This window comes from Neomonachus schauinslandi, chromosome 14 (assembly GCF_002201575.2).
Source record: "Neomonachus schauinslandi chromosome 14, ASM220157v2, whole genome shotgun sequence".
Taxonomy (NCBI): domain Eukaryota; kingdom Metazoa; phylum Chordata; class Mammalia; order Carnivora; family Phocidae; genus Neomonachus; species Neomonachus schauinslandi.
Window position 1 is genome coordinate 64,872,212 of NC_058416.1, and position 22,466 is coordinate 64,894,677.

General features: G+C 61.7%; 2 protein-coding genes across 5 annotated transcripts; one reads left to right on the forward strand and one right to left on the reverse strand.

Moving 5' to 3' along the window:
* The first annotated feature begins 28 nt into the window (after window positions 1–28).
* ZDHHC8 (zinc finger DHHC-type palmitoyltransferase 8) lies at window positions 29–15,568 on the forward strand. Of its 4 annotated transcripts, none has more exons than XM_021690859.2 (12): window positions 29–155; window positions 7,327–7,448; window positions 7,623–7,780; window positions 7,869–8,041; window positions 8,222–8,324; window positions 8,737–8,828; window positions 8,995–9,136; window positions 9,356–9,476; window positions 9,549–9,658; window positions 11,008–12,008; window positions 14,967–15,188; window positions 15,542–15,568. In XM_021690859.2, exons 1-12 carry the CDS (start codon window positions 52–54, stop codon window positions 15,546–15,548), a joined length of 2,355 nt encoding a protein of 784 aa, XP_021546534.1. In that variant the 5' UTR covers window positions 29–51; the 3' UTR covers window positions 15,549–15,568. The 4 variants fall into 4 exon arrangements, with proteins under 4 accessions (XP_021546534.1, XP_044777218.1, XP_044777219.1 ...); XM_044921283.1 differs by having other exon boundaries at window positions 9,356–9,443; XM_044921284.1 differs by lacking the exon at window positions 9,356–9,476 and having other exon boundaries at window positions 9,549–9,650.
* A 1,085-nt stretch (window positions 15,569–16,653) lies between these two features.
* On the reverse strand, window positions 16,654–19,117 carry CCDC188 (coiled-coil domain containing 188). The gene is made up of 9 exons (XM_021690878.2): window positions 18,584–19,117; window positions 18,297–18,404; window positions 18,032–18,136; window positions 17,859–17,915; window positions 17,689–17,748; window positions 17,481–17,545; window positions 17,235–17,292; window positions 16,931–16,980; window positions 16,654–16,840 (listed from the first exon to the last, which is right to left on the reverse strand). The coding sequence occupies exons 1-9, from the start codon at window positions 19,115–19,117 to the stop codon at window positions 16,654–16,656; spliced, it is 1,224 nt and encodes a 407-aa protein (XP_021546553.2).
* Between the last annotated feature and the right edge of the window lie 3,349 nt (window positions 19,118–22,466).

Below are 22,466 nucleotides of genomic sequence, written 5' to 3' on the forward strand. Positions count from 1 at the left end.
GCGGCGGCGGCGGCGGCGGCAGGGGAGGGATGCGGCGGCGCGGCGCCCAGGATGCCCCGCAGCCCCGGGACGCGCCTCAAACCCGCCAAGTATATCCCGGTGGCCACGGCCGCCGCGCTGCTGGTCGGCTCCAGCACCCTGTTCTTCGTGTTCACGTGAGTCCCCCGCGTCACCGGCGGGGGTGGGGGGTGCACAGGCGGCCACCGCCGGGCCAGAAGGGGCAGGGGCTGGTATAGCGGGGGTTGCAGCCTGGCAGGCCTGGGGGACAAGGCCCGCGGGCGGGGCAGGGCAGGGGGGCCAGGGGCGGGGAGGACTGGGCACGACAGGGCTGGCACCAGGGCTGTGGGTGATGTGAGCCCCCCCATCTGGGCTGAGGCAGAAACAGTGAGTGTGCCTATACTGGGGCACCAGGGACAGGTGAGTTATCCGTGTGGGGACACTAGAGCCTGGCGGGCAGCTCACGAGTGTGCCAGGCCCTGGGTGTCAGTTGCTGGGCCCAAATAGGGGAGTGTGTGCAGTGGCCGGCCAGGGTGTGGCTGCAGCCCTCCCCTCCCCACAGGCTGCACGAGGGGGGACGTGGGCTGCTGAGAGCCACCAGCCCCTCCAGCAAGGAGCTGAGGGCGGCTCTTGGGTCCCCTCCTGGTTGTCCAGCACAGGGCCAGAGCCAAGTTGTTCCCGCGTAGGTGTGGCCTGGCCAGGCTGCCACGTGCCTGCCCCAAAGCCAACCTTGATGCTGGCCTGGCAGTGCCCTACACCCTCCCTTGACCTTCTCCGGAAGGCTCGGGGTCGCAGCTGGAGGGCCCAGGCCAGGCCTCACCCAGGGACACTGGCCATGTTGGGCACTGGGACCCTTGAGACAGAGGGCAGGCAAGGCCCTGGGCCCATGCAGACATAACTTCTTCGCCTGAGACAGGCTGGCTCACATATAAGCCTGCTGGCAACACCATGGCTGTGGGGCACCTCAGGTACAAGGAGGGGTGGGGGTTCCAGGCTTCAGCCATGCAGATCTGGGACCACCCGCTTCCACAAGTCCCATGCCAGAGAAACAGCCCAGGTGACTAGAGCAATGACTGCTCAAGCCTTCCTGGGAACCGGAGGTGTTGCAAATGGCCCCAGCCCGTGGGGTCTCTGTTCCGAGGCAGGTCAGCCCGAGTGTAAATGAGCTTGGAGCAGGGGTGAGCAGGAGCCGGCTTGGCACCCTTCGCCTTAGCAAGAGTCAGGGTAGCAGCTGTGAGGATGGCGAGTCTGCATTGGGTGCCCATGGAGGTGCAAGAGCTCCCTACCTGGAGGCCGGGGCTGGGTGGGCGCCACAGGCTGCCAAGAGCGTGTTTAAAAAAGGCCTGTGTGGACGGGCTTATTTCTGGCTTTGGCAAGCAGGCGTGTTCTTGTTACTCAGATGCTGCTGGCTGTGGGGCAGAGAGGAGAGGGGCAGGTGGACAGCAAGTGCAGGGTCTTCTGGAGGGGTGGGGCTTAGCCCAGTCCTGGCCCTGGGGTCCCCCACACCTGGACTCAGGTGTGCTTCGGGGTAGCCTGGCGTCCACTTGCTGATCCTGGTTTCTCACTCCCGAAGTGCAATTCAGTGTTTTTCCTCCCTGACATTGAAAGTAATACGTGTTGTCTTTCAAGAACTTGTGAAATGCAGGGAAATAAATCTTTAAAGAATTGAAATCAGCCCTACTCCAGGGAGTCTTCCTGTCTCCTCTCCTCTCCTCCTATGCTCACCTGAGCTCCTCTGTAGCATGCTTGTCATAAGCCCTTGCTGTGGTTTCAGAGGGCCCTTACACGGCTGTCCTATGATGAACTTCACCATCCCAAGATGTGGGCGCTGAGGCTCCTGCACCCTGCCAAGTTCTTCCTTCTTCAGTTCTCAGAGCTGAGGTTCTGGGTTCAGGGACACCAGCCCAGCAAGGGGCAGGGTTCCCTCAGGGCACTGCAGGCCTTTCCCTGTGTTCTGCCTTGTGTGTGACCCACTCTGCCTGAGAGAAGGTGGCATGTGCCTCTGCAGCAAGCTGGGGGTGCAGGGGCACCAGCTGGGGGCCAGGGGCAGTCACCATCTAGCCAAGGGAGCTTTGATCACCCTTAGGGCAGGGCTCCCCTGAACCCCTGAGGCCATATTCCCCGGGCCAAAAGGCCACTGGGGACCCTGGCCAACCCTGACCCTGGCTCCACCAGGGTCCCCCAAAGCAACTGGGTTCCTGAAAAGGGGTTCTGCGGGGTGAACCAGGCCTACTGACACTATTCACAGTGTGCCAAATTCCAGGCAAGCAGGGGTCCCAGTGGTCCCCTCCTTGGGATAGGCCTCTGGTCACCCTAGCACCCACACTTTTACCCTTTTTCTGGGTCCAGGCTTGCTGCAGACTTAGACATGTAGTGAGGAGGGAGCAGCCCACTCCTGTGTCTTCTCCACCCTGCCCTTGAGGCGCCCACGGGGTTCTCTCTTCTCTGCCTTTACCCCTTGAACTTCACTGGACTCTGCGTGGCCCCAGGCCCCCTCTCTGTTCAGTAAACACGAGCTGCCCCCTTTGGGGCAGGTCCTTGCTGACAGCAGCTCCTGACATCATGCAGGGTGGGGAGCCAGGAGCCTAGAAGATCAAGGACCCCTTCCTCGGCCCAGCTCACTGAGGGGCCTGGGACGAGCAGAATTTTCAGACATGTTACCAGGAGAGGCTGCGGGGTGGATAGGATCACCGGAGGTCAGGGCATCTCCCTCAGAGGATGGGGAGCATCCTGAAGGGCAGGTTCCCAGAGGTCCTTCTCCTCCAGGAAGCCTTCCTGGGTTCCTGGTACAGTCGTGTCCCCTTGGGCCCCAGAAGCCCTTCACACTGTGGCTCAATGCCAGGCTGGGTCAGGTGCTGAGTGGGTTTCCAAGAGCCCCCAGGCCAGGTCTCCACCTCAGCCCCTTCCTCCTCCCAGAGCCACTTGGCAGAATGACAGGGAACCTGGAGACATCAGAAAGCTACAGCTGCTTTTGGGTTACCAACACCTGGGGCCAAGCTGGGCCATCTTGTCTCTGTCCAGGACCAGGGGGCTGACTTCTGGGACGTCACAGTCTGTCCCCAGGATGGGCCTGAGCCCTCCCCATGCCCAGAGGCCCAGACAGGCTGGAAGACCCAGCATGGGATGGTGGAAGGGCAGGCCCAGGTGAACAGAGACCCTGGCAGGGGCCCCATGGGAAGGAAGGAAACAGGGTGAGCCCCCTGCCAGGCCTCACTGCCTGTGGCCTACCGTATCTTTGGCCGCCTGAGCCTCAGTTTCCCCATCTGCTCAGGTGTCTGCAGGGCTGGGATGGGTACAGGAGGACAGAGGCCCCAGCCTAGCGTGACCAGGGCAGAGTGACCACAGACCCTCTGGTCCCGGGTGCCCCCATGCGTGATCATCACTCTTAGACACAAACAGTGTTAATGAAGAACCCGATTTAAATGAAAACGTCTGAGTTAAAATTTTCCATTCCACATTTAGCTGTGGCGCGCATACTGGCCCTGCAGAACCGCCCACCCCCACTGGGTGGTGTCTCCCTGCCCGGCTAGACGGACTTGGGGCCTCAGTCTGGGTGGGGCCCATGGCAGTGGCGTGTGGCCCTAACACTCAGGAGGCGGGGGCTGGATAGGGAGGAGGGTTTCCAGCCTCAGAGCTGGGCCGGCCCCCCACCCAGGCCCGCCCTGGGCCCCACAGCATGGCTGCAGCCAGCAAGGGGTGGCCAACCCCTGCCTGGGGCATACCATCCCCTGGGTGGGAATGGAGTGATGTCCCTGTGGGCAGAGGGGCCCTCCTGGAGCCTGGGCCAGACTCAAGGTGGACTGAGCAGGACTGCCTGCCACGCCTTGCCCACAGAACTGGCACGTCCTCATGTGTCCTCACGCTTGCCTGGTCCACGGGGAACAGAGAGAACATAGAGAGGGGGTCGGTTTGAGGAAGGGCATGTCTGTGTGTGTTCGTATGTGCATATGAGTGTGTTTGTGCATCAACGAGGGCGCAGGTGTGCCTGTGCGGCCGTGTGTGTGTGTGTGTGTGTGTGTGTGCGCGCGCAAGTGGGCAGGTCTGTTCTCACAAACATTTTTTTTTTTAAAGATTTTATTTATTTATTTGACAGAGAGAGACACAGCAAGAGAGGGAACACAAGCAGAGGGGGTGGAAGAGGGAGAAGCAGGCTTCCCGCTGAGCAGGGAGCCTGATGCGGGGCTCAATCCCAGGACCCTGGGACCACGACCTGAGCCGAAGGCAGACGCTTAACGAATGAGCCACCCAGGCGCCCCTCTCACAAACACTTATGCACGTGTGTCTTGCTCGTCAACACATGTTGGTGTGTGCTCACGTACGTGTGCCTTTTGAATGTGGTCGTGTATGCACGTGTGTCTGTGTACACGTGTACCCAGGCATGTGTTCACACATGTGTGTCCGGGAGCATATTTGTGTGTCTGTGTGTGCATTGCACATGTGTGCGTGCACGTGTCCCTGCATGCTCGTGGGGACACGTGTCTGTGCGTGTGCCTGCTGGCTCTGGCCAGGGAGCCGGTCCTCATTAGGCATGACCCAGGCTTGGACCCTCCTTCTGGCATGGCCTGGGCGTAAAGGCCCCCTGAGAGAGGATGAGGGGGGCAGGAATGCATGGGAGGGCCTGATCCTGGGTCTGAGTCGAGCCTGGGGGCCTGGTGATGGTGGGCCAACAGGGCAGTGGCTCAGGTCCCTGTTAGAGAACCTGCTCTCCCCCTCCCCCACCGCAAGCCTGCCCAACACCAGCTAAGGCCCCAGCCCACTCTCCCTGGTACATGTGGCCCAGGCATGCAGAAGGGTGGTGCCTGTAGCGGACAGAGGCTGCCCACCACGTCAATGCAGACATTGCCCTGTCACTTTGCAGATTCCCAAACATGGCCCCGTTGCTGTGCAGGTGTCGCGCCCCCTCCCCTCTAGCCCTAGGCATTCATTCGGGGCAGCTGTCCAGCCCGGGGGTGGGGGGAAGTCATTGAGGCTCAGAGAGGACAAAGCATACAGGCTACCTGGGCCAGGGGAGACTCTGGTCAGTGTGAGTATGGGGGCTGCCTGTGGGGTTCAGTCCCTGCCTGCCTGCATAATAGCTTGAATCGCACCCCGAGGTCTTGCTATGTGACAAGCCGTCCTATACCCACTCCTTGTCTGTAAAATAGGGAAACAGAAGCGCCCACTCCCTGCAGCTGGAAGGGCAGATTTTGTGGTTCACTGCACAGGACCGGAGGGCAACAGGCTCTCAGTATCCCCTGGGAAAGCCTGGACAGCCGGGATGGACCCTCTGACCACCCCCCCTCCCCCCAGCGCCGTGTCCTCTTGCTGGCAGTGCCCACCCACTTGCTGCACCTCGTATGCGCACATCTGCCGGCCCCAGCGCAGCACAGGACCTCTGAGCTCCTCCCTTTGCGGAGCAGGCTGGCTCGGCTGGTGCGGGCCACGCAGGTGCACACGAGCCCACCCTTGCCTTTAATGCTCTGCTGTCATGGTCTTGGAATTCTTGATGCTTTTTAAACACCGGGCCCGCATTTTCATTTTGTGCGGATTACATAGCCTGCCCTTCCCAGAGGGTGCCATGGGGAGCTGGCATGCCCCACCTGCACGGGGTCTGCAGCCCCCCACTTCTCCCCAGCTCCTGCTTCTCTTGAGCTGACAGCTCCCACTTGCCTGGAGAGCCCGTCCCCGCTGGCATTTTGGCCTCTGCCCCCCACCCCGCCTTGCCAGGCAGACCATGCCTCAGGGGCCCGCCAGCACCTTGCTGGATGGGATTGGGTCAGAGACCGCAGCATATGTTGAGCACCATCTGTATGCCACGCTTTAGCACGCAGGGATGGGGAATGTGGAAGGCATCTACCGGTGGGCACTCTGGGCTGCCTGGGCAAGGGGTGGTGGGGGAAGGCCCTCCCCGCGGAGGGAACCTGTGTCCTCAGGGAGTGCATCTTCCTCCACAGCAGGTCCCGGAGAAGAGGAAGGGGTAACTTGCGGCTCCTGGCCGCCGAGCCTGCTGCCGTGGGAAGTGGAGTCTTTAAATAGCCTCTCGCTTTCCACTAAAAATAGCGAACTTCTGCTGCCATGGAGGTGGTTGCTGGGGTGGTGGGGCTGGCTTCTGGCCAAGACAGGCGTGGGCGCACCAGCGTGGCCGGCGTGCACTGGGGCAGTGGGCAAGGCCGTGGGCATTGCTCGCCCTGCCGGAGGCCACGATGCCGGAGGCCACAATGCCCTCAGTCAGGGCTACTGGGCGGGGATCCCCCTGGCCCTCCAGTTCCACAGAAGGGCTAGGTATGGGGAGGGGAACTACCCCCCCAGGTGCCCTCCACTTGTCAAAGCAGCCAGGAGCCACGGGAGAGACCAGGAGTCTGAGGCCAGAGGAACTTTTTGGGAGCCGAGTGGATGGACTCAGGGACACGCTGCAGGGTCGGGGCAGGGGGCCATAGTTTATGTGCCCAAGGACTGGGTGGATCCACAGAGAGGGCTCTGGTCAGGTCCCCAGTGGGTGGAAGAGGACACTCGCTGTGGCGGAGCACCCACCAGGGAGGTGTATGTGATCCTTATGGGGTGCCAGGAATCTGGGAAGGCTTCCTGGAAGAGGGTACAGCCTTGGAGCCATGGATGTGGGGGTAGTAAGAGATGGTGAGTGGCGAGGGGGTATCATGCTTGTCTAGAGTCTCCAGGTGTTCTGCATTGTCATACGGATAGTAAGGTGACAAACTAAAAAGAAGGGGCTTCCTGGATGCAGATGTGCCCCGTGGCCCAGACCCTGAGACTGCCCCCTCAGGGAAAAACAGGGCTGCCACCCACCATGCATTCACTGACTGAGAATTGGAGCTCCCCATGTCCCAGATTTTCCCTGGCAAAGGGGCCCCGCTGGGCTGGGGACAGGTCTGCATGAGGACCGGGGCTGGCCTCTGTCTGTCATAGCACACAGGCAGAGTGAGCTCATTTCTCATCCTGGACTCCTGCCTCCAGTCTGCCACCCCTCCTAAAAGTGGGAGCCCAGGCCCACAGGCCTCTCTGAGCCTCAGTATCTTCAACTGTGAGGTGAATTCCTAACAGGCACCGGGAGGGTTGCTGGAGTCAGTGTCTGCGTGCAGGCAGCCCGCACACCTACCGGGCACGAGGTGCCCAGCCCCGATGGTTGAGTGGAGAGACAGCAGGCTGATGTGTAGGGGTCTCCCAGCGGGGCTGTGGTGGCGGTGGCCTCCCTGACTGCCACGCTGAGCACTGATGGTGGCCTTCGATGGCCCAGCCTGCCTATGTGTGGCCATGCCTAATTCATCTGTCCCCACGCCCCATCCCCACCCATCTGCTGCACCCCCAGACCTAGCTCTGCCCTGCTGTCCAATGCAGGTGCCCATGGTTGACTCGAGCTGTGTCCCCAGCTGTTCCTGTCTACAATGGCATCATCTTCCTCTTTGTCCTGGCCAACTTCAGCATGGCCACCTTCATGGACCCTGGCGTCTTCCCCCGAGGTAGGGCCCTGTGCTGGGGCACGTAATCTGCTCCCTTTCACTAGAGTGTGAGTGGCTGACGTGTGAGAGCCTTTCGGGGGTGGGTCCTGGTGGGCGGGCTGGCAGGGATCCGGGAAGGACTCTCCTGCCAGGAGAGTCACTTTCCTGCCACCCTCCCCTGGCCCTGGCTCACAGCGGATGAGGACGAGGATAAGGAGGACGACTTCCGGGCCCCGCTGTACAAGAACGTGGATGTGCGGGGCATCCAGGTCCGTATGAAGTGGTGTGCAACCTGCCACTTCTACCGCCCACCTCGCTGCTCCCACTGCAGCGTCTGCGACAACTGCGTAGAGGTGACCGTCCTGCCACCCCGTCTGCCCCGTGCCCCCCGTGCCCCTCCCCGCCCCCCACCTTGTGCCCTGACTCACTGCTCCTGCCCAGGACTTTGACCACCACTGCCCCTGGGTCAACAACTGCATTGGGCGCCGCAATTACCGATACTTCTTCCTGTTCCTGCTGTCACTCAGCGCACACATGGTGGGCGTCGTCGCCTTTGGCCTGGTCTACGTGCTGAACCACGCTGAGGGGCTGGGAGCTGCCCACACCGCCATCACGTATCCTTGGCTCGACCGCAAAGACAGTGTGGGCCGGGGGCACATTCCACAGGGGAAGCTGAGGCGCAGGGCGGTGGGGTGACTGCCTGGGAGTCCCCAGGTTGGGTGGCAGCAGGAGTCGTTCGTCCCCAGGCACCTGCCCCGTGTTTTTGTCTTTGGCCATTGGCCTTAACGGGCCAGTATGGCCGTCATGTGTGTGGCTGGCCTCTTCTTCATCCCTGTCATCGGCCTCACTGGCTTCCACGTGGTGCTGGTCACTCGGGGGCGTACCACCAATGAGCAGGTGCTGACCCTAGGAGGGCCCACATGGTGATGGGGATGCAGGGGGCCCTGTGGGCCAAGAGGGCCGGGGCTACACCAGGACCGTGTTGGGGTGGTGTCAGGGAAGGGCTGCTGGAGCCCTCAGCTGAGGTGGCCTGCGCAGCTTCCGTAGGGGGAGGATCTGGCCCTGGAGACCCTGCGCAGGGCATGGAGTGTGGGGCCGTGCCTGTGGATACTGCAGCCACCAGTAACTCAGGGCCCAGAAATTCTACAGTTTCCGGTGGGGACCGTCAGGGTGAATGGGCGGGGGGCACCCACGGGCTGACCCTGCCCAACCTGCCTCTGAGGAACCCCAGCCGTCCCTGCCTGTCCCCCTGTCCGCCTTGGCCCGGACCCTGGGTGGCCAGGCTGGCTGAGGGGTCCCATGTCCACAGGTGACGGGGAAGTTCCGTGGGGGCGTGAACCCCTTCACCCGAGGCTGCTATGGGAATGTGGAGCACGTGCTGTGCAGCCCTCTGGCACCCCGGTGAGGCCTGGACGGGGTGTCAGGGGGCCTCTGCCGGGTTTGGGGTGGGCAGGTGTGGACCCTCAGCCTGGTCAACCTCTGCCTTTGGCAGGTGCGGCCAGCCTTGCCTTTGGTGAGCGTTCGGGCCACGTAAGCCTGGCTACTGACCCCTCTGCCCCTGGTGCAGGTACGTGGCGGAGCCCCCCCGGCTGCCGCTGGCCGCTCGCCTGAAGCCGCCCTTCCTTCGGCCCGAGCTCCTGGAGCGAGCTGCCCCGCTAAAGGTCAAGCTTAGTGACAACGGGCTGAAGGCTGGCCTGGGCCGCAGCAAGGTGGGGGCCGTGGGGTCAGCTAGGGGATGGGGTAAAGGGCAGACCCTTGAAGGCAGGAAGCAGCTCTGTGTGAGGGGGCCTAGAAGTGGAAGTGGGAGGAATTGGGTAGATTCTGGAGAATGGTCTAGGGCCCCGGGGCCCAGGGCCCAGGGAGGAGTCCCCAGTTATGCCCCACCCCTGGCCCACACCCTACCCACCACTGACCACGCCCCCTCCCAGTCCAAGGGCAGTCTGGACCGGCTGGATGAGAAGCCGCTGGATCTGGGGCCGCCACTGCCCCCCAAGGCGGAGGCCGGCACGTTTGGAGGTGACCTGCAGACCCCACGCCCGAGCAGTGCTGGTGAGGTGGGGGTGGCCAGACAGAGGGAGGGACGTGGACTGACCCCAGCCTGACCGTGGTCCATCTTCCCAGAGAGCGCCCTGTCGGCGCAGAGGACCAGCCCCCCGACACCTGCCATGTACAAGTTCCGGCCTGCCTTTCCCTCGGGTCCCAAGGCGCCCTTCTGCGGGCCTGGTGAGCAGGTGAGGAGGCCTGGCCCCGCCCCAGGAAGTCTTGCTCTGCCCCTCCTGGAGACCCTGTCCCCAGAGGTCCCACTCCTAGAGGACTCGCCCCAGGAGGCCCTGCCCCTGGGGCCATGGGGTCATAGCCTTGTGGGCGCCAGCAGGCCCTCACCCTGTGGGCATCCCAGCTATGCACGAAGGAAGGGCTGGGACAGGCAGTCCTGACTGGCCCCTGCTCCTTGGCCGGCATTGCCCGCTAGCCTGGTAGGCGGCTGCCCCCAGGGGCAGTGTGTGCCAGCATGCCTGGGATTCCACTATTGGTCACTCTGTAAGGCCCACGGGAAGGCTTCAGAAGAATTTGAGATTGTTTAAGAAAGTACATTTATTTTCTCTGAGTTGTGTTAAGTACTCTACGATCACTGTGGAGCAGTTGGCAACCCTGGACAGCCTGAGGAATGATCCAGAACGCTGAGCATTCCCAGGCTGCCCACCCTCTTTCATGGCCACCTAAGAGGTGAGCCTGTGACTGGGCCAGTATGCCTGGACCGGTCACCTCCCCTCAGGACCAATGTCCTGCTCGACCCGGCGTCTCTGGACCCTGTGGGCTGGGCAGGGGGTCTGGGCCTCCTTGGCCAGCATGCCATGGTCCTGCCCTGGGAGGGGTATCGATCAGCCCTCCTTGGGAATGGGGGGCTTTAGGTGTCCTCACCTGCCTCATCTTCCTGGGATTGTCCTGGGTCCCACAAGGATTCTGGCCAAGTACCCCAAGGCCACATTTGTCCCTACCAGTAACCCCTCTGGGTTTTGAGGTTCTGGAGGCTCTCATCCCCAGCCCAAGCCTGTGACCGCATGCCTCGATTCACGGAGACTCAGAGAGGCCCCTCCACCCTGTTGCTGTGGCTGTCCCCTGGCCCCTCCCCAGGAGGTCCTGGCCCATGTGGGCTCTGAGGGTCCTGCCCTGGGTAGATGCAGCAGCTAGCTCTGCTCTTACATGGCAGCGACTGCAATCCTCAGCCGTGAGGTGCCCAGGAGAGGGCTCTGGCTCTCCGTGTAGTTATTACATCCCCTCAAGGTCCAGCTCCCAAGGCTGTCCCCACGGCTCCCCTCCTCTTTCCTGGGGAAGTAGGAGCAGGAGAAGTGTGCCCAGCCTTCCCTGGGGAGGCAGCATCTGGGGGCTCTGGTCTACCCTGTCCCCACTTGCTTCTGTGGTGGGCAAGGAAGAGGTGGTTAGGGGATGGAGAACTTCCAGGAGCAGCTTGTCGGTTACACGTGTCACCAAATTGTAGCCTCTGTCGGGGCACAGAGCACCTGGTGGCTGGGCGGAGCAGGGTGGCCGGGCAGTGGTAGACGTGTGCCCTCTCTCCCCACAGGTCCCTGGCCCTGACTCCCTGACACTGGGGGAAGACAGCATCCACAGCCTGGACTTTGCGTCGGAGCCCAGCCTGGACCTCCCTGACTACACGCCCGGAGGCTTGCACGCAGCCTACCCGCCGTCCCCGCCACTCAGTGCTGCTGACACCTTTTCGGGTGCCTTGCGCTCCCTGAGCCTCAAGGCAGCAAGCCGGAGGGGTGGGGACCACGTGGCCCTGCAGCCTCTGCGCTCTGAGGGCGGGCCCCCCACACCCCACCGCAGCATCTTCGCCCCCCACGCGCTGCCCAACCGCAATGGCAGCCTGTCCTATGACAGTCTGCTTAACCCCGGCTCTCCCGGCGGCCACACGTGCCCAGCCCACGCCACAGCCGGTGTGGCCAGCTACCGCTCGCCCTACCTGCACCCGGGGGCGGTGGGTGACCCGCCACGGCCCCCGCCCCGTAGCTTCAGCCCGGTGCTGGGCCCCCGGCCACGGGAGCCCTCACCTGTGCGCTACGACAACCTGTCCAGGACCATCATGGCCTCCATCCAGGAGCGCAAGGACAGAGAGGAGCGGGAGCGGCTGCTGCGCTCTCAGGCCGACTCGCTCTTCGGCGACTCGGGCGTCTATGACGCGCCCAGCTCCTACAGCCTGCAGCAGGCCAGCGTGCTGTCCGAGGGCCCCCGTGGCCCTGCCCTGCGCTACGGCTCCAGAGACGACCTTGTGGCGGGGCCCGGCTTCGGCGGCGCCCGCAACCCCGCACTGCAGACTTCGCTGTCCTCGCTGGCCAGCGCCGTGAGCCGGGCGCCGCGGACCTCCTCCTCCTCCCTGCAGGCCGACCTGGCCAACAACAACGCCCCTGGGCCTCGGCCCGGCAGCGGCTCGCACAGGTCCCCGGTGCGCCAGGGTCCCCCCTCCCCACCCAGCACGCCCCGCTCACCCTCCTATGCAGGCCCCAAAGCTGTCGCCTTCATCCACACGGACCTCCCGGAGTCGCCACCCTCGCTGGCCGTGCAGAGGTGGGTGCTGGGGGGCAGGGGGCTTCCCAGCACAGGTCAGGTGTCCGGCCGCCTGTGGGGCCTCTTGGCTGAGCATGCGGGGGGTGTCTGGGAAGCCAGTGGCTGCCTCCGGGCGTGGGCCTCACCCTCCTTGGAGGCCCCCCCTGGCCAGACTGTGTGAGGGTAGCCCAGCTCCAAGGACACCCTGACACGTCTGAGGACAGTGGGGCAGGAGGATTTGCCCACTGTAGGCTGCACGTTCTCATGCAGCTGGTGCAGCCGAGCATAGGGGAGGACCCTGGGGCTTCTTCCCCTGGAGACAGTGTCGGTCCAGGAGGCTGAGTGTGGGGGACATCATCCCACAGCAGAACGTGCTGTCCTGGGTGCTCCTAGCCCCAGGAAGTAAGGGCTTCCTTGCTTGGAGATGGGGAAACTGAGGCCCAGAGGGGCAGGCTGGTTCCAGGCTCCCAGCAGGTGGGTAATAGGAAGCTGGGCCGGCTGCCTCACAGGGTCAGGTCCAAGTATACGAGCTGAGCAGCTGGGGTGTGCTGGGCCCCACAGTGGGTGCATGGGTGTCGTCAGGGCGTCACTCGTGCTGCCGCGAGCACGGGCTCAGTGGGCGAGGCGGCCCCGGCCCCTGCTGTGGATGTGGCTGGCCCAGGGGGTGGCAGCCGCACAGTGAGGTGGGATGGCAGCCGAAGGAGGGAGGAGCTCCCAGCTTCGTGGGTGTTTGGGCCGCGATGTCAGAAATGCTACTGGTCAGTACTGGGCAGGCTGGAGGGCAGGGAGACAGCCTCTCGTTTTCCCAGGAGGGAGCAGGGAAGGAACCAGAGTCACCACTGGGCTCCCTGGCTTGGGGCACTAGGACGATGCAGGGCCTGGGGGCTTGGCCAGCGTCCATCTGGCCTCCCTGTGCTCTGCGATCTGTGCCAGTGGGAGGGACCAAGGGACCTGGGAGGGGCATGATGGCCATTCTGACGTCTGTCCTGTGACAACATAGCCCTCCCTCTGCAGGCTGTGCACCCCCACCCATTTTCTGGGTGGGACCTTCTGAGCTCAGAGGCAGGGGCTGCCCCAGGCTTTGTCTGCGTCCGCGTCCTCTGTCCTCTGTCCTCCGCTGGCCTCTGTCATGCTGTGGTCCCGCGTTCACTGTGTGTGTGCGTGTATGTGCTTGTTTTGATGCAGGGACCACCCTCAGCTGAAGACCCCCCCAAGTAAGCTTAACGGGCAGTCCCCGGGCCTGGCCCGCCTGGGGCCTGCCGCTGGCCCCCCAGGGCCCTCCGCCAGCCCTGCCCGGCACACGCTCGTTAAGAAGGTGTCCGGCGTGGGTGGGACCACGTACGAGATCTCAGTGTGAGAGGACTGACTGTCATCCATCCGCCGTGGAGCCCCGGGGACCAGGACCCCCAGCGGCTGCCCTCCCCTCCCGACTTCTCTGCCCCGGGAGACAAGGAGGCCCAGGCCTGGTGTGGACACGTCAGCGGAAGAGACCACGCCTCCACAAGCCTGTCCCTCTTCCTTCCGCCTGTCCATCCACCCATCTGCTCAGCAGGGCGCAGCTGGGCCAAGGGCCGCTGGGCTGCAGGATCTGTGTGGCGGTGCCCCTGCTCCCACAGGTGGGGGGGGGCGGCGAGGGGGTGTGCACTACATCTGCACCTGCTGCACCCATGGGTCCCTGGCCGTACCGGACCGAGGCCCCACCGCCCGGCTGCTCCTAACTCGTTGCCTTTCAGGGACCCGCTGGAAGCTTGTAGCTTGGCCAGGCCAGTTCTTCTTCGGGGAGTCCAGCCCCAGCCTACAGGCACCCAGCTCTGGGATTGCTCTGGGTTCTGACAGACAGGTGGCCGATGGACAGACAGCCAGCTGTGGGTGGGGTCTTGGCTCCGTGTGTCCTGTCTCGCCCAGCTGGTGGGTGCGTCCCCATGTCTGTGCGCTGAGCTGCCATGCCACGTCCCATGTGTTAACGCTCGGGCCCCCGCTGCCCCCACTGCTGGGAAACTCGCTTTCATTGAAGCCTTAACCTCTGCTTTATGCTCTTGTGGGAGGCGACCGGGGTTGGGGGGGGGGAGGCAGGTGGGAGCAGGCACGGGCCGGACACTGCCACAGGGGACCCATGAGACCAGGAGTCCTCTCCCTGCCAAACTGGAGATTCCCTACCCCAAGGCATGCCAAGTCCAGGCCCTGCAGGAGCCTCGGCGCCCTCGTGGGAAGCACAGGGGAGGGGGCCAGAGTTTTGCCTGGCGCCAGGGACCCGAGAGTAAGCACACGGCAGCGTCCGCTTGCATTGTGTCTGTTTTATGTTTTTATATCTACATCTATATATCTATAATTTTATTAAAAAAAGAAAAAGAGTCATTTCGATCCTTTCCTTGAGCAAGGCTAGGGCTGTTGCTGCAATGCGGGGGCTCCGGGGGCGGGGAGCAGAGTGGGTCAGGCTCTGGGAGAGAGGTTGGCCATTCTTCTTCGTGGGTGTTTCCACTGACTTAAGCTGAGTTGGAAGCTTGGGAGGTGGGGTCTGGCCGATGGGTCTTTGGCTGACAAGGCTCCCGTGGGTCTGCATCATCCCTGGTGGTAACAGGGCATTTGGAGAAAGGTTGGGGTTGCAGGTGTCCCAGGACCCCCTGGGAACCCAAGAGCTCTTAGGGGAGATGGAGTAGGGGGTGCAAATGGGGCCACCCATTGGCTGAGGGCCCTGTGGGGGCCGTTGCGGCATCCTTGCAGCTACACTCACTGGAACTCAACCTTCTGGCAACCTGAGCCTCCCCTCCCCCTGACCTGCCACCAAATGTTGGGGGTGGGGGCATTGAGAATCCATGGCTCTTTAGGGCTGAGACCAGCCAGGGCAAAGACTGGGAGTCTGGGGCAGGGACTGGCCCAATGTGGGAGGCTAGCTGGGCCTTGGACCCTGCACTGGGCAGCTCTGCCCCATGCTGACCTCCACCTTTCTGCTTCTCTCTCACGGGACGCTGCGGCCCCCAGGGGGCGGATCGGCACCTGCAGCCGCGGATGGGGCCGGCGTGGCCAGCCCAGGGTGCCCCCCGGCCTGCACCTATGCCACCTTGGCCTCCCCGAGGACCGCCCACCGCTGCGGGCCCCCTGGAGCCCAGCCGCCGGGGTACCCCCCCGAGGGGCTATGTGCCGCCTGCACTCAGCTGCCTCCAGCCTTTTCCCCAGTCTCTCGGGGCCTGAGCGGGACACCAAGTAGGCAGCTCTGGGGCCCGAGAGGACAGCCCAGGAAGCCAGGCAGCCACAGACCCTGGGCCGGGGGCTGGGGGTCCACTTTCCACCAGCCGCACCTTGCCTGACTCCCAGCCCCCTGGGGCTTGTGACCCTGTGCCCACCCACCTCAGGAAGTCCCCACCGGCTGCAGGGGGTCCCACTCCCCAGGCAGGGGCCCTGGAGCTGGCTAGGACCAGCACCCCGAACTCCCTGCCTGACCGAGCACTTTAGACACCACTTCCTCCCCAGGGAGCCCAGGCCTCGGTGGGTTGGGCTGGGGTGGGGGTCTCAGGTTGCCCCTGCAGGTCACTGCACTCCCTCCTCCCCACACCCAGCACATGAACAGATGCCTTAACCTCTTGGAGCCGCCAGCCTGGTGAGCCATCCGGGCCCTGCCAGGGCGGGGAGGAGACCCTGCCAGTCCAGTGTGTTCCTGGTGACTGCTCTGCCCAGCCCTGCCCGGCAGTCTTCATTCTTTCACTCCGAGATGTGGCACCTGGGGGAGCTCAGAGGGCCCCACTGCCCACGGCCCTGCGGTCCCTGCCAGCCAGCGGGGGGCCTGGACGCCCCCAGGGGCAGGGCGGGGGCTCGGGCCAGCCCTTTTCCTGCCTGGGCGGTGCCTCTAATTCTCCCACTTGGGGATGAGCAAGCCACAGAACTATTCTCTATTGTTCTAAAAGGTATTTTCCCCCCCGCCCTAATTTAATGCCCTAAATAAAATTTTTGGTGTTTACCTCCACAGCTCTGTCCACCAACGTGGTCCCCCTGTCCTCCGAGCCTTGGGGCAGTGCCAGGAGGCTGGACTGGACAGGGATCCTAGGTTGGGGAGGGGACAGGAGTGGGAGGTGGGGGGGGGTGGCCGGTCAAGAGTGGGGAGGGTGGGGTGCTCGGCCAGATAGGGACAGAGGGTTACGTGAGGAGTGTGAAGTCGGAGGTGGGGGGCGGGTCACGGAACATGATCCCTGAGGTCTGCTGATTGGGCCCGGCCCCACGGATGAGGCCGGAGGACCCCTGGTCCTCACTTACAGTGCAGACCCTCCTGCGACACCCTCTGCTCTGAGCCCTCCCTGGTGGCCTGGGGTGGGCTGGGGGCTTCCTGTGGCGGGGCTACCGCCCAGTGGGCAGATGGGGCATGGGCGCTAAGGCAGGGGCGCCACCCCAAGGAACCCTCAGTGTGAGATTGGCCTCAGAAGGCAGCAAAACCTCCTGCCCCCGCCACCCCCGCCCCCGTTTCCATGGAAACAAGCTCACACGCTGTGTGTGTCACGACTATATGTCCAGCAGCAGGCCCAGCCCTCAGGACAGACCCCGCCTCCACCCTTCTCCGCAGCTCCTGGCGGGGACAGGGCGCGGCAGTGCCGTGGGCAGGGGCCAGCGTGGCCGCTGAGCACCCGGGGCAGCGCTGGCCGCCTGGCCTCCTCCTCGCTGGGGCCGCTGGGCCTCCGGCCTAGAAGGGCAGGAAGTCGTCCACCTCCAGGCGCAGGAACGGGCCCAGCAGGGCCCGGAGCTTCCAGACAGCGGCGCGGCTCAGCAGGGGGGGCACCAGCCCCTCGAAGGGCGCGGGGTCCACCACGTACACGTAGGCAGCGGTGCAGGCCAGCAGGGCGCCCAGCAGCAGCCTCAGGGCCAGCAGCCTGCGGGCGGCGGTGGTCAGGGGGCGGGGGTGCCCTCGGGGACGGTCCCAGGGGACTGAGCCCTGCCCGTGCACTCACGCAGCCACCTACCAGAGCTGGCCTTTGAGGCCCTCGGAACATCCCAGCTGCGGCCTTGCCTTCTGCAGGGGAGGGGCTGGGTCAGAGCCTGCCCCCATGGCGGGGGGGGGGGGGGGGTCCCTGTGCTGCCGGTTCTTACCCCTCACTCCCTCACCCAGGACCAGGCACCTGCAGCCATGTCTCAGGGATAACTGGTCAGCGGGCTCCTGCTGGGGCTCCTGCCCTGGGGCCTCCTCCACTGAAGCCCACAAACCCTCCCCGAGAGGGGCCTCTAGGGCGAGGCCAGACTGAGACAGGGTGTGGGTAGGGGGCTTACTGCTATGCATGCCATCTGCTGTTCCTTCCTGGCCTGGGTGCGGCACTGGGCACGCTCCCTGGATGGGGGGGGTGGGCTGCGGTCAGGGCCATGTATAACCTGCCCCCAGCCCGCACTACCCCCTTGGTCTGGTGCAATGGAACTGGGAAGGGTCAGGGGTTGATTCCCCCGCCCCATCCTGGCCAGGACACCTGCCCCTTTCCCAGTTCAGCCAGGCCCCCCCAGGCCCCTGACCCTGCACATCACCCCAGAATCTCCAGCTGAATGTCCTCCATCTGGTCTAGTACTCCCCGGATGTCCTTCTTGAGGTTCTGGGGGACAGAGGAAGTAAAACAAGTCCTCTCACCCTGACTACTCTGCCGTATCCCCCTGCTTCTCGATGCTGCCCTGCCCCCACACCCCCTGCCTACCCTCTGTTCCCCTCAGCCTCGGGGGTCACCCTCTGGGGACCTACCAAGAGCCCAGTAGCCTGGTTGTTCAGGGCCATGTGTACCTCGGCCACGCCGTCCCACACCTGGAGGGAGTGGAGAGGCTGGGTCATGCTCCAAGGAGCAGGGCGCCCAGGGAGGTGTCCCGCCAGGTGTGGGTTCCCCAGCGGCCCTCCCACCCCAGCCAGGTGGGCACCTCGGTAATGGCCATCTTCTTCCTCTCAAAGGACAGTCGGATCTGCTGCAGCTCGTTCTGGGGAGGGGCACAGCGCGGGCACAGGCAGGGCCAACGGGGTCAGCTCCTTCCTCCCCGGGGCCCCCGGCGCCTGCTGCACGAGCCCTCCCGTGGTCCGGCGCCCGGGGACCCACCTGAGACTGCTGCACGAAGGACTCCTCGCCCCGGCACATCTCTCGCCGCAGCAGCTGCAAGGGCGCCCTGTCCTCCAGGGGCCGGGCACTGGCCTGCTCGGGGGGCTGTGGAAGAGCCCCTGGGTCAGCCCCATGGCTGTGGGCAGCGTCTGCGCTCAGGGCCGGCTGGAGAGCGGGGGCGCAGCTGCGGTGCGCGGAGTCACGCGGTCATTCCCGACAACTGCCCTCCGTCCTGCCGGGCCGGGCGTCTGCCATATGCACTTACCCAGGCCAGGGCCGTGCAGCTCGAGTGCTCCGGGCACAGGGGCAGGAACTGCTGCCCTGGCCCCAGGAGGGCCCCCAGCTGCTCCCGCAGATCCTGGTTCTGTCTTTTCTGAGGGGTGGGGAGGGGCAGAGAGATGGGGCTGCTTGTCACAGCTGCCTCTTGGGCAGGAGACAGAAGCCGCGCGGGCCAGGGCAGAAGCTTCGGCTCTGCAAACGGCCGTGAGCCCACTGCACAGATGCGCTCTGAGCCTGGGCTGGCCCCGGAGCCTCGGCAGGCTCGCCACTCACCAGATTCTGGTTTTCCTGCTCCAGCTGGAGGAAGGACTGCTCTGCAGGATCCAGGGGCATGCTCTGGAGCGGGGAGGGGGCTGCCCTGGGTGAGGCTGGGGTTCCTGACCCCGTCGGCAGGGGCGGGCACGGGCAGGGTCTGGGCCCCGAGCTGGGGGACCCCCCCTGCCTGGGTGCCCCTTGCTCTCGTCCCGAGTGCAGGGGCCAGCCCCACCCCAGCCTTGTCTCCACTTGTCCTTGTCTCGCCCCCGCTGGGTCTCTGGGTCTCTGTCGCTGCATCTCGCCCTCCTCGCTTGCAATAAAGTTCCCAGGTACCTCAGCCCCGACCCTGGGCCCCCCGCTCCCTGCCCCCGGAGGTGGGAAAGGCCTGGCCGACTCTATGGAGTGAGTGGAACTGAGAGGCACCAGGCAGGGCCACCTTACAAACCCCTGGCAGGGTGGATCCAGGCATCCTCCGTGGCTGCTCGAAGCTGACGGCTGGGGGCACTGGGGGTGGGAGTGGCCACAGGGGCCCAAGGTTTTGGGCCCCTCCATACCTCCCTGTAACCCCTTCCTAACCCCAGGTCCAGGCTCTAGCCTGGCCCGACCTGCCAACCCTCTTATTGAGGGCCCTCTAGGTGTCATGGCTCACAGGTCTGCTTCAAGAGTGCCTGTCACAAAGGCCTGAGCACAGCCAGGGAGGTCACAATGGGCCGGGGTGGTGGCCAGAGCCAGGGCTGGTGGGGTCCCTCCCACCAGGACCCTGTTCCTGAAGTGCCCTTCTCTGCTCCCCCGCTGTGCATCTTCCCCCACCCCAGCTCCCCCACCTGCATTAGCTCTTTTCTCAAAATGTAAAACAAGTAATGCAGACGCAAGGCTAAAACAAAATCAAAGGCCGGACGTGCTATCCAGTGTGGCCCTCCCACCTCAGTTCCCACCACCCACCACCCACAAGCCTGGTCATTAAGCTCCTGCTGGGGTTCGGCCGCACATTCTGCGCAGCTGGGCGGCGTGCGCCCCCACCTCCTCCTCACACAGGACAGCTTATCCCACGGCCTGGCTTTTTTACCTAACCGACCTTTGGGATTTTATTTTTTGAAAATCATTTATTGAACGTTTACTTCAATGGTTCTATAAGGACGATTATCATCCTCTTTATAGGTGGGGACACTGAGGCACAAAGACACTGAGTCACTTGCCCAAGGTCACACCACTGTTAAGTGATGGAATCAGACATGAGATCTCTCTTCGGTGTTTCGGAGGTCTTTTATGATTTTTTTTTTAATTTTAATTCCAGTATAGTTCACATACAGTGTCATATTAGTTTCAGGTGTACAATACGGTGATTCAACAGTTCTACCCGTGACTCAGTGCTCATCCTGAGAAGCGTACTCTTAATGCCTTTCACCGAGTTCACCCCCCACCCCCCCCACCCTCTGTTCATTAGTTTCGTTTCCTAAATTCCATGTATGGGTGAAATCATACGGCATTTGTCTTTCTCTGACTGGCTTATTTCACTTAGCATTATACCCTTTAGCTCCGCCCTTGTTGTGGCAAATGGCAAGATTTAACTCTTTTTTATGGCTGAAGTAGTATTCTGTTGTTTATACTATACACACATCTTCTTTATCCACTCATCTGTCGATGGACAACTGGGCTGCTTCCCTATGTTGGCTATTGTAAATAATACCACAAAAAACATAGGGGAGCATGTATCTTTTCGAATTGGTGTTTTTGTATTCTCTGGGTAAATACGCAGTCGTGGAATTACTGCATCATAAAGGTGTTCTATTTTTAAGTTTTTGAGGAACCTCCGTACCATTTTCCACAGTGGCTGAACCAGTTTGCATTCCCACCAACAGTGCACGAGGGTTCCCTTTTTTTTTTCTTTCTTTCTTTCTTTCTCTTTCTTTCTTTTCTTTCTTTCTTTCTTTCTTTCTTTCTTTCTTTCTTTTTTTCTCTTTCTTTCTTTTTTTTTAACGATTTTATTTATTTATTAGAGAGAGAGAGAGAGAAGGAGCAGGAGCAGGGGCAGAGGGAGAGAGAGAAGCAGGCTCCCCGCAGAGCAGGGAGCCTGAAGCGGGGCTCGATCCCAGGACCCCCGGGATCACGACCCGAGCTGAAGGCAGACACTTAACTGACTGAACCACCCAGGCGCCCCATGAGGGTTCCTTTTTCTCCACACCTTGCCAACACCTGTTGTTCCTTGTGTTGTTGGTTAGCCATTCTGACAGGTGTGAGGTGGTATCTCGTTGTAGTTTTGATTTGCGTTTCCCTGATAGATGAGTGATGTTCAGCATCTTTTCATGTGTCTGTTGGCCGTCTGCATATCTTCTTTGGAGAAATGTCTGCTCATGTCTTCCACCCATTTTTAAATTGGATTATTTGGTTTTGAGGTGTTGAAGTTTTATAAGTTCTTTATAGATCTTGGATGCTAACCCTTCATCGGAGATGTCATTTGCAAATGTCCTTTCGCATTCTGCGGGTTGCCTCTTAGTTTTGTTGACTGTTCCCTTTGCTGTCGGAAGCTTTTTACTTTGAAGTAGTCCCAATAGTTTATTTTTGCTTTTGTTTCCCTTGCCTCAGGAGACCTAGCTAGAAAAATGTTGCTATGGCCGATGTCAGAGACATTACTGTCTGTGCTCTCTTCTAGGGTTTTTGTGGTTTCAGGTCTCACATTTAAATCCTTAATCCATTTTGAGTTTATTTTTGAATTGAGTTGAATCTGAGTAAGAAAGTGGTCCAGTTTCATTCTTCTGCATGTGGCTGTCCAGTTTTCCCGGTACCATTTGTTGAAGAGACCACCTTTTTCCCATTGAATATTCTTGCCTGCTTTGTCCAAGATTAATTGACCATATAACCATGGGCTTATTTCTGGGTTTTCGATTCTGTTCCATTGATCTGTGTCTGTTTTTGTGCCAGCACCATAATGTTTCCATTACTATAGGTTTGTAGTAAATCCTGAAATCTGAGATTGTGGTACCTGCCGTTGTATTCTTCTTTTTCAAGATTGCTTTGACTATTCAGGGTCTTTTGTGGTTCCATGTAAATTTAGGATTATTTGTTCTAGTTCTGTGACAGAGGTCTTTTTATTTATTTATTTTATTTTTTATTTTTTATTTTTTTAAGATTTTATTTATTTGAGAGAGAGAATGAGAGACAGCACAAGAGGGAAGAGGGTCAGAGGGAGAAGCAGACTCCCTGCCGATCAGGGAGCCCGATGCGGGACTCGATCCCGGGACTCCAGGATCACGACCTGAGCCGAAGGCAGTCGCTCAACCAACTGAGCCACCCAGGCGCCCAGGTCTTTTTATTTTTATTTTTATTTTTATTTATTTATTTTTAAGATTTTATTTATTTATTTGAGAGAAAGAGACAGAGAGCATGAGAGGGAAGAGGGTCACAGGGAGAAGCAGACTCCCCGCCGATCAGGGAGCCCGATGTGGGACTCGATCCCGGGACTCCAGGATCACGACCTGAGCCGAAGGCAGTCGCTTAACGACTGAGCCACCCAGGCGCCCCGTGACAGAGGTCTTTTTAAGGGCTACGGAGCACACATCCACACTTGGAGCCAGATTTAGGCTTTCTCCTCCCCTCTTTCCAACAGTCCACGATGCGGCCTGTGCTACTGCAGGCCCCCCCACTCCCCCACTGCCCCTGGATATCCTGGGTCCACGTCTTCCTCTTCTTCAGTGCCCTCCCTTGTTCTGTGGAAGCCCATCCTCAAGTAACACTCTCAGAAAGGTGGACTCAAGTCTTTGCATGGTACAGACGGCCACAAACCCCTTTTGTCCTAGTGCCTTGCCCCTGTACCATGTGACTTTTCCCCCTTCACCTCGAGAGACAAGTTCCCTCTCTTCATCCTGGACTTTGTGCATCACTTGGGCATGTGTGCTAGGCCTTG